We start from the raw sequence: 11,375 nt of genomic DNA, 5'->3' as shown, positions 1-11,375 counted from the left end.
AAAAAAAAAAAAAAAAAAAAAAAAAAAAAAAAAAAAAAGAAAAGAAAAAAAAAGGTAGTTTTAAATCAAAGATAACCCCTTCTCGAATTCACTTAGTACTAATGAATAATGAATGGCATGGTTAGAAAATGTAATTTCCTGTTACATCTTTAGACTATAACACAAACCCTTCTTCATAATATTAGTACTATGAAGGTGAAGATGTCTGAAGGAATATAAAGAAACAACTATAAAAAAAGTTTAGGCTGGGTGCGGTGGTTCATGCCTGTAACCACAACACTTTGGGAGGCTGAGGTGGGTGGTCATGAGGTCAGGAGTTTGAGATCAGCCTGGCCAACATGGTGAATCCCCGTCTCCACTAAAAATACAAAAAAATACTTGACTAAGCGAGACAGAATTTTGCTCTTGTTGCCTAAGCTGGAGTGCAATGGCATGATCTCGGCTCACCGCAACCTCCACAAAAGATTTGAACAGATGCGATGCATGAATGACAAACAAGCACATGTAAAGATGCTCAACATCGTTGGTCATTTAAAAATGCAAATTAAAATCACAATGAGATACTAATACATACCTACTAAAATTAAGATCGATAATTCCAAGAATTTGTGGGAATATGAAGCCGATGGAACTCTCATATTGCTGATTGTACAGTCCCTTGGAACACATTTTGGCAGTTCCTTATAAAGTTATACATGCATTTAACATATGAGCCAGTCATTATGGCCTGAGGTATTACCCAGGAGAAGTGAAAACATACATCCTCACAAAGATTTATATGAAAATTCTCTAGCAGCTTGATGCATAATAGCCAAAAACTGAAAACAACCCAATGTCCATCAACAAATGAATGGATAAACAATGGTTTAGCCATATAATAGAATACTACTCAGCAATAAAAAGGAACAAACTACTGATGCATGCAATAACACGGATGAGTTGCAAAAGCATTCTGTTAAGTAGAAAAAAAAAGCATTGTATCCTATATGGTCACATTTATGTTAAATTGTAGAAAAGGCAAAATTCTAGCACAGGTTGTGCATCTCTAATCTGAAAAGACAAAATTCTCCAAAATCTGAGATTTTCTGAACACCAGGTATTATGCTCAAAGAAAATGCTCATTTGAACATTTTCAATTTTGCATTTTTGGATTAGGGATGTTTAACTGCGTAAGTAACTGAAATATTCCAAAATGTGAAATCCAAAACACATCTCATCCCAAGCATTTTAGATAAGGGATACTTGAACTGTGATAGAAAACAGATCAGTTGCCACCAGGGGTTGGGGAGAGGAGACTGACTGCAAAGGAGCATGAAATAACTTTCAGGGTAATGGAAATGCTTTATTATCATGACGGTGACAGTTACTCAAACTGTACATTTAAGTTAGTGAATTTTATTATGTCAATTATATCTCAATAAAGCTGATCAAAAACTAAAAGTCCACGGACAGTGACAAGGGGGATAAAACTTGTTCTGTGGCACGGGGAGACAATACAGAAGCCAAAGGAGAGGGCAGGCAAACTTCTTTGTCTTGGTTATCTGGATGGTTAAAAGACAAAGAAGACAAAGATGAGGATAAAGAAAAGGAGACAAGAAGAGGACAGAAGACTCTTTTCTAAGAATTCACGACTCAGGTCAGTGTGAGCTCATGCTTGGCAGGAAATTATCTGTAGGAAACCTTTGTTGTTCTTGCAGAGATACATTATATTTGATTTTGCTAGCAAAGATTTCCTACAAACAAAGGCCTGCTGAACATAAGCTCACAATTGTGAACATATCAAGAACCAATTAACCATGAGTAAAAGCAAAGCCAATTGAACACAGTCAGATTAGACACTCAGGAATTATAGGTATAGGAATATGAATATTTAAATGACTACAGACATGAAATAGGCATTTAAAACACTAGAAAAAATTATATCTTTCTCTAAAAAAGATCCATCAAAGAACATTAGTTGACTTGAAATAGAACTAAAAATGGAAAGTAAAGTTGGACAGGCATGGTTGCTTGTGCTGTAATCCCAGTACTTTGGGAGGCTGAAGTAGGTGGATCACCTAATGTCAGGAGTTCAAGACCATCCTGGCCAACATGGTGAAACTCCATCTCTACAAAAAGTACAAAAATTAGCCAAGCATGGTGGCTTGTGTCTGTAATTCCATCTACTTGGGAGGCTGAGGCAGGATAATCTTTTGAAGCTGGGAGGCAGAGGTTCCAATGAGCTGAGATTGCACCACTGCACTCCAGCCTGGAGTGACAGAGCAAGACTGTCTCAAAAAATATAAATAAATAAATAAAGTCAATGAAATTAATAACAGGTTAGCTAGAAGAGTGGACATAACTATATATGGAGTCAGTAAACCTTAAGAAGAGGTTTGAAGAGATTAGTCAGAATTCAGGGGAGAGCTTCATTCTAAAGCTATCAGAGAAAGGTTTTAGAAGGGAGGATCTGACATTTATCTAATGGCACTTCAGCCTGGGCGACAGAGCAAGACTGTCTCAAAAAAAAAAAAAAATAGATTAAGCTGATTCAATTTATGGGAAATAGCTGGCCAGTCCTCATTTTCAAACCAATCAAGTAAAAGATCTCTCTCTCTCTCTCTCTCCCCCTCTCCCTCTCTGCTCCCTCACTTCTCTCTTTCTTTCTTTCGACAAGTCTTGCTCTGTACCCAGGCTGAAGTGCAAATCTTGGCTCACTCACTGAAATCTCAGCTCACTCACTGCAACCTCCGCCTCCCAGGTTCAAGCAATTCTCCTGCCTCAGCCTCCTAAGCAGCTGGGACTACAGGCATGTGCCACAACGCCCAGCCAATTGTTTTATTTTTAGTAGAGACAGGGTTTCATCCTATTGGCCAGGCTGGTCTTGAACTCCTGACCTCGTGATCCACCTGCCTCAGCCTCCCAAAGTGCTGGGATTATAGGTGTGAGCCGCCACTCCCTGCCACACACTTCATTTTAATTGAAATAAATGTGTTGATATACATCTCTGTGATATCTATCTCATTTTTTAATAATGATTCTAGCCTAGAAAATAGAGGTGACCAGGCATGATGGCTCACGCCTGTAATCCCAGCACTTTGGGAGGCCAAGGTGGGTGGATCACTTGAGGTCAGGAGTTTGAGAGCAGCCTGGTCAACATGGTGAAATCCCATCTCTATAAAAAATACAAAATTTAGCTGGGTATGGTGGTAGGCGCCTGTAATCTCTGCTATTTGGGAGGCTGAGACAGGAGAACTGCTTGAGCCTGGAAGACAGAGGTTGCAGTGAACAACGATCACACCATTGCACTCCAGTCTGGGTGACAGAGGAAGACCCTGTCTCAAAAAGAGAGAAGGCAGTAGTTTGTTGTCCAGATGAAATAATTTTTCAATATTCTCCAGTATTTATGACCTAATCCCTTTTTGGAATTCTATCATAGGATTCTTTCTAGGACTATGCATTCTGGAATTTTCCCTTCCTTTGAGATTTTTATTGCCTGGGACAGTGAACCACAGTAAGAAATGGAATGAATAAAAGATACACCTTTCTTTTGTAGTGGGGCGGGGAAAGCCTTTTGGATAATTCAAGTTGGAAAAGAAAAAGTAGAGCTCAGGCATCCATTCTCAAGAGATAATTTTTAGTTAAGGTTGTATCTCAACCTGAGGATGTACAGAATAATTCCCTCAAAAATATAATCCAGTTTAAAAATTCAATGTCTTTGTTCTAGGGCATTTCATCTACCTATGATTCAGGTGAGATAAAATATTTACAAGTTAAGGTTTCCTAAAATTTCTACTGGAATGAATGATTAATAGGTATTTAACAGGTCAGCTCTGCTAACAGAAACAGCCTGAATTCTAAAATGATGTTAAATACAACTGCTGCTGGTGTTGATTTTATGAGTTTTTCTTCATCTAGGTATGGAAAAAGAGAATACTTGAAAAATTTCAAAGAACTACTAAAAAGATTAATTCATCTTAGAATATTTACACACATAGAACACCCACACACAGACAGTAGGGCTGTTTAACACATCAGGCTCTGACTGGAACAGCTAATACGTGCTGGACGTGATTAAACTCTGAGTTTAGCTGCCAGCTATGATTTGTCCCAATTAAGGCAGTTACAATTTTTAGTCACTAAGCTTGCCTCATCAAGTTAATACCTTATTCCATAGTGCCCAAATTAGATTTAAAGCTTCAAGAAGCTTTAAAATGATTTAAAAGGAAATAAGTAAAAGAAATAAGAGTATCCAAAATCATTTTGAAAAACAGACCACATCAAAAAACCAGACACAGATTCAACGCAATTCTGCCACCACCTGACAAATGGCTATCCCTGTTAACTTAAAAATTCTGATGTTAACAGAAAAAAAAGTCAGTTAATATCATTATCGAAGCATTATTTCCTTTTAAACTGGCAAGTCTCAGCTGTAAACAGAAGGACTCATTCAGAAAGTGAATTATGAGAGCAGGCCGCCTTGCAGAGCACTGAGTCCCCTTGAGAAGAGAGCACATGCATTCTTTGTATGCTAAAGTCCAGAGGCTAAAAGGGACTAAAGTTTAAGATTTTAATCCTTACAATGTGCACAGTAGCTTTCCTATCAGCTTAGCTATTATTGCCTAAGAGTGATGAGGCTAAAAAACAAAGTGATAGGGTGATGAGAAAAATTCTTCATCAATTCATCTTGTCTAAAGGATGACAGAAAACAATAACCCTAACTTTTCTTAGCAATGATGGTGATAAGAATGACCTTCTAGATTTTCTGATCTTTGTTTCTCATAACTCTTAGAAATTGTGCTAGTAAACTAATCTGGAAAGCCGAAGCTGTGCTCCATACCCACCATGTCCTTGCCCCACTCCCAAAGAGAAGAGCTACAAAAGCCTTGGAAACAGTATTCATGGTGTTCTCTACACTTTTAACATTTAAAACTAAGCTACTGTCTCTTCCTAAAATGACAATGACCAGTTTGTAAATTTAAAAGCAGAAAGTATCTAAAACCAATAACCTTAAAATAATGTTACTAAGTATAAACTAGATTTAGGTTTCAAATTCACATGGAAACATTCAAATCCAGAAACGCTGATTTACTGAAGCTATTGCTGCTGAAGTAGATAAACTTCTGCCCTCTGTAACTAGCCCTAATCCAGCTTCATGGCTTACAGACCACCTGTCCCAAATTAACTTCCAAGATTCAAAGTCTAGGAAACCTGACTTTCATTTGCTTTCTTTTCCATTTTGAAAATGAATACATTGAAGAAACCAAAACAGTGAAGAAATCAAGGAGGAATCGCTAAAGAAGAAATGTAACTCAGTCTCCAAAAAAAAGAAAGAAAAAGAAAAAATAAAGAAAATCCTACCACTTGCTGCAGCATAGGTGGACCTGGAGGAAATTTGTGAAGCATAATAAGCCAGACCCAGAAAGACAAACTCTGAATGATCTCACTTACATGTGGAGCCTAAAACAGTTACAGAAGCAGAGAGTAAAAGGGCAATTATCAGGGCCTGGGAAGGCATTGGTTAAAGGGTACAGAGTTTCCATAATACAACAAAACTAAGTTCTGGAGATATACTCTACAATATAAGGCCTATGATTAACATTACTGTATTGAATTCTTTAAAATTTGCTAAAAGTGAAAACTTATGTTAAATCCTCTTAACACAACAGGAAAAAACCACCAAAGAGAACAAAGGGAGCAGGAGGACATTTTTGGAGGTGATTAAATTTATGGTACTGATGGTGATGGTTTCACAGTTATACTTTTTTGAGTTCACTTTCTGTTGTTCATTGGTATTTGCGAGGTTTCTTTTTTTTTTGGAGAGGAAGCTTTGCTCTTGTTGCCCAGGCTGGAGTGCAGTGGTGCAATCTCGGCTCACTGTACCCTCCGCCTCCTGGGTTCAGGCGATTCCCCTGCTTCAGCCTCTTGCATAGCTGGGATAATAGGCATGCACCATCATGCCTGGCTAATTTTTGTATTAGTAGAGATGGGGTTTCACCAAGTTGGCCAGGTTGGTCTTGAACTCCTGACCTCAGGTGATCTACCCGCCTCAGCATGCCAAAGTGCTGGAATTACAGGCATGAGCCACTGTGCCCCAAATTTGTTACCTTTTTAAAATGAGCTATGTATTATTTCTTTCATCATTCTAAATAAAAAAAAACTCACCTTCATACTCTCTCCACTCCCTGCCCCTGCCCACCCCCCCTTCTGCACAAAAAGACAACAAATCTCAAAGTTTTTTGTTCCAAGGCAACCTTAAGCAAAAATGTAGCTGGAAAAGGGAATATTTTAATGGCATTTTCAGATAATTGAGGATATTCCTCTTTGACACTACACCAAAACTTGTGAGGTGATTTTTTTTTTTTTTTTTTTTTTTGCAATAGTTTCTTGCTCTGTCAGCCAGGCTGGAGTGCAGTGGTGCAATCACTGCTCACTGTAGCCTCAACCTCCTGGGCTCAAGTAATCCTCCAACCTCAGCCTCCCAGTAGCTGGGATTACAGGCGCATGACACCGTGCCTGGCTAATTTTTGTATTTTTTGTAGAGATGAAGTTTTGCCATGTTTCCCAGGCTGGTTTGAACTCTTGGGCTGGGCTCAAGTGATTCTCTGACCTCAGGTTCCTGAAGTGCTGGGATTACAGGTGTGAGCCACTGCCCGGCTGATAGTTTCAAGATGATTAGTTACAAACAAAATCTAAAAACCTCAATCTTGAAAGAGTCTTGAGGTGCTTGAAGAGTCCAAAAAACCACACTTTGAGAATGGCTGTTTTTCTAAATCATTAATTCAATTTGAACATTAAAAGTGACTAAACTGATACCTAATGGCTTATTCAGATTGCATTATCACCTTGCGGCATTCAACTGAATCAGAATCAGGTTAGACAGTTCTTTTTTTCAGCACTACAGTATATTCTGATGTATAACAGGGATGTATTAATTATAGAAAAAAGCTGATATATACGTACACAGGAAGGGATGGTCAGAGATGGTGCAGAATACACTACTATTTTTCACTGTACAAAATTTAGGTTCTAGTTAAATAATACGTATTTTCTACCTTGATAAAAATTATGGGCCAGGTGCAGTGGCCCATAATCACAGGCTCAGTGGCCTATAATCCCAGCGGTTTGGGAGGCCAAGGCAGGCAGATCACGAGGTCGGAAGATTGAGACCATCCTGGCTAACACAGCGAGGCCTCATCTCTACTAAAAATACAAAAAAAAAAAAAAAAATTAGCAAGGTGTGGTAGCAGGCGCCTGTAATCCCAGCTACTCTGGAGGCTGAGGCAGGAGATTCGCTTGAACCTGGGAGGCAGAGGTTGCAGTGAGCAACCACTGCACTCCAGCCTGGGTGACAGAGCAAGACTCTGTCACACACAAAAAAATCCCCTTTCCTTTACAAGTTCTTTGGACAAAATCATGTCCTTTGCAACAACATGGATGCAGATAGAGGCAATTATGCTAAGGAAACTGACACAGTAAACTAAATACTGTTCTCACAAGTGAGAGCTAAACATTGGGTACACATGGACATAAAGATGGGAATAGATACTGGGAAATACAAGATGGGGCAGAAGGGCAAAGGGTTGAAAAACTACCTATTGGGCTCTTCCACAGGAGGCCTACCCGCTGCTGCTTGTGCTGCTGCTATGTCTCCAGTGATCCCTGAAAAGTTCCAGCATATTTTGCGAGTACTCAACACCAACATCGATGGGCAGCGGAAAATCACCTTTGCCATCACTGCCATTAAGGGTGTGGGACAAAGATACGCTCATGTGGTGTTGAGGAAAGCAGAGACTGACCTCACCAAGAGGGCAGGAGAACTCACTGAGGATGAGGTGGAACATGTGATCACCATTATGCAGAATTCATGCCAGTACAAGATCCCAGACTGGTTCTTGAACAGACAGAATGATGTAAAGGATGGAAAACATAGCCAGGTCCTAGCCAATGGTCTGGACAACAAGCTCCGCGAAGACCTGGAACAACAGAAGAAGATTCGGGCCCACCGATGGCTGCGCCACTTCTGGGGCCTTCATGTCCAAGGCCAGCACACCAAGACCACTGGCCACCGTGGCCACACCGTGGGTGTGTCCAAGAAGAAATAAAGTCTGTAGGCCTTGTCTGTTAATAAATAGTTTATATATCAAAGGAAAAAAAACCTGCCTATTGGGTTCTATGCTCACTTCCTGGGTGATGGGTTCAATTGTATTCCAAACCTCAGCATCATGCAGTATACCTTTGCAAAAAAACCTGCACATGTACCCCCAGAATCTAAAATAAAAGCTGAATAAATTAATAAATAATAATGTCATGCAAAAAGAGTTCTTTGGCTTATCAAGTTTATTCCCTATAGACCTCTTCACATTTACGTGTAGTCCTAAATACCATATGTATTCTTGGAGAGCATTCTCCAAACCAGGAATTTGTTCAAAGTTTTTCCTAACAAGAATGCACACAGTGCACACTTCTCAGGAGCCTACAGGACCGTAAAACAGATGAAAGTTAACATTTCTAACTGTCCTCATCTCTACTGTGATCTAGAAAAGCCCTGTTTATTTCAAGTAAATATAGCACGTGCTAAATTTGTGATATGTGATGAAATGGAGACTGCTTGTTAGATCTCAGGGCCCTTTCACCATCTAAAAGAAGACAGAAGGAGGTATGGGAGGTTGAGAGGGGTTTCCCTAGCGTAAACAATATCCTTTAATTTCTAGCCTTTCGGACACCTTTCTGTGGCCACTGCAGTCTTATGTACATAGTGTTCAAATATAACACTTTTTTTTTGAGATGGAGTTTCACTCTGGTTGCCCAGGCTAGAGTGCAATGGTGCGACCTCGGCTCACTGCAACCTCTGCCTCCTGGTGCAAGTGATTCTCCTGCCTCAGCCTCCCAAGTAGCTGGGATTACAGGCACGCACCATCATGCCAGGCTAATTTTTGTATTTTTAATAGAGATGGGTTTTACCATGTTGTCCAGGCTGGTCTCAAATTCCTGACCACATGATCCGCCCGCCTCAGCCTCCCAAAGTGCTGGGATTACAGGCGTGAGCCACCATGCCAGGCCAGTATGACATTTTTCTGCCTTGCAAATGACTTTTGGTAAAGGATCTTTGCTAAATGGTAGTCCAACTAGACTCAGCTGACCAAAGCCTCATTGCTGAACTTTTTTGAAAGGGAATAAACACGGCCAGGTGTGGTGGCTCAGGCCTGTAATCATAGCACTTTGGGAGGTCAAGGAGGGTGGATCACCTGAGGTCAGGAGATCGAGACCATCCTGGCCAGCATGGTGAAACCCCACCACTATTAAAAATACAAAAATTAGCTGGGCGTAGTGGCACGCACCTGTACTCCCAGCTACTTGTGAGGCTGAGGCAGGAGAATCGCTTGAACCCAGGAGGCGGAGGTTGCAGTGAGCCGAGATCGGTCCATCACACTCCAGCCTGGAAATAGAGCAAGACTTCATTTCAAAAAAAAAGAAAAGGCATAAACAAAAGTTACAAGTAACATGAAGGCATGTGGACATAAAGAACCAGCCTTGCCGGGTGTGGTAGCGCGTGCCAGTAGTCCCAGCTATTCGGGAGGCTGAGGCTGGAGGATTGCTTGAGTTCAGGAGTTCTGGGCTGTAGTGCACTATGCCGATTGGGTGTCCGCACGAAGTTCAGCATCAATATGGTGACCTACCGGGAGCAGGGGACCACCAGGTTGCCTGAGGAGGGGTGAACTGGCCCAGGTCGGAAATGGAGCAGGTCAAAACTCCCATGCTGATGAGTAGTGGGATAGTGCCTGTGAATAGCCACTGCACTCCAGCCTGGGCAATCTAGCGAGACCCTGTCTCTTTAAAAAAAACAAAACAAAACAAAACAAAAAACAGCCTTAAGAAATTTCCCAGAGAATGGGATTTAGTGCCACTACCAAATAACATGTATTTTAAATATTTCTGGCTTGTTAGGTGAAACGGGTTTAAGTTTTCCTAGACAACTTCCTGTCAATCAATGTTTCAGCTAACTAGCAGTTAGAACTACTTTTGTTATATCATGAACAAAGCCAGTCAAGCAACTTCAATGAAGGAAAAAAAAAAAAGGAAAGATTTGGCTATTTTCAACTTCAACTAAATTTCATGAAGAAGATGCAATATGCCCAAGTAAAAAAAAATCAATCTTCACTTGTATTTCCATTTTACTTAGCATATGTTGATATAATTCCAATTAATTTGACTTGACTTTAATATTCTACAACACCCTATGATGCTACTATTATGACCCCAATCTTAATCTTCTTGTACAGTAGTTGTTTAAGATATGAGGAGGATTAAAGTAGTATGGAGAACTGATGAAGCTGAACATATTTGTAAATGGGCAAACTAACATGCAAACTTAAACAAACTTAAAGGTAATGGACATATATCTATATATATTTTATATATATATGCACACATTTGTGTGTGTGTATTTACTTATTTAATCCTCTTTTGTCAGTCTCAGCCAGTGTCCTGTTCAATACACTGAATCTAGTAGCCAACATTCTTAATTTTCCTTGTAAGAAAATGACTTACATCATCTGTTTAACCAAATAAGCATGATTTTATTTAGGGAGAAGGGGCCATTATATAAGAAGGGTGGGGGGTATAAAAATGGATCACTTACTTTTGAAAGAAATTGTACTGATGTAGGGAGAAGTACCACATCAGTACAACTTATTTCAAAAGTAAGTGACCCATTCATTGCCTATAATCCCAGCTACTCAGGAGGCTGAGGCAGGAGAATTGCCTGAACCCAGGAGGTGGAGGTTGCGGTGAGCCGAGATCATGCCATTGCACTCCAGCCTGGGTAACAAGAGGGAAACTCCAACTCAAAAAAAAAAAATAGATAAGCATATTAGTATGTTAAATAATCTGCATTCTAAATTGAAAACAGGAATTTTCAAAATAAGAAAAAAACTACTTAACTTTTGAAGTCTGATTTGCAAACTATAAGCACAAACTAATTCCAATAAAAATATTTTTCCCTTTAATAATTCAACTTGAAGCTCCAGCCTGGATGAAAAATTATGAAATATCTGTAAAAATGTTTAGTATAGAAAGGTTTCCAGAAACTAGTAACTACTTTTACTTCAGCTGACAAACAGCAAGACATGCAAACAAAATAGAACAATGAAACCTAAGTTAGCATTTTTTATTACTAGGGTTATAGCTCTAATTCTAGGAATAAGTAAACTTCTTTTAGGAAATCACAGCATAAAACAGTTCACATTGTTACTAGTGAATTACTACCTCAAAAAAAGAATAAAAATAGGCTGGGCACGGTGGCTCACGCCTGTAATCCAAGCACTTTGGAGGCCAAGGCGGGAGGATCACCTGAGGTCAGGAGTTCAAGACCAGCCTGACCAACATGGTGAAAC

At 39.8% G+C, this 11,375-nt stretch overlaps 2 protein-coding genes across 2 annotated transcripts in view; one reads left to right on the top strand and one right to left on the bottom strand.

Moving 5' to 3' along the window:
* The window catches only part of SLC16A1 (solute carrier family 16 member 1), a 39,097-nt gene that overhangs the window by 16,655 nt on the left and 11,067 nt on the right, over window positions 1-11,375 (bottom strand). The window lies entirely within an intron of this gene.
* LOC108301203 (40S ribosomal protein S18-like) lies at window positions 7,608-8,084 on the top strand. Its single transcript, XM_037737027.1, has one exon. The coding sequence runs from the start codon at window positions 7,626-7,628 to the stop codon at window positions 8,082-8,084; it is 459 nt and encodes a 152-aa protein (XP_037592955.1). The 5' UTR covers window positions 7,608-7,625.

This window comes from Cebus imitator, unplaced genomic scaffold, assembly GCF_001604975.1.
Source record: "Cebus imitator isolate Cc_AM_T3 unplaced genomic scaffold, Cebus_imitator-1.0 Scaffold32, whole genome shotgun sequence".
In the NCBI taxonomy this organism is placed as follows: domain Eukaryota; kingdom Metazoa; phylum Chordata; class Mammalia; order Primates; family Cebidae; genus Cebus; species Cebus imitator.
This window is presented reverse-complemented; position numbering and strand designations above follow the sequence as displayed.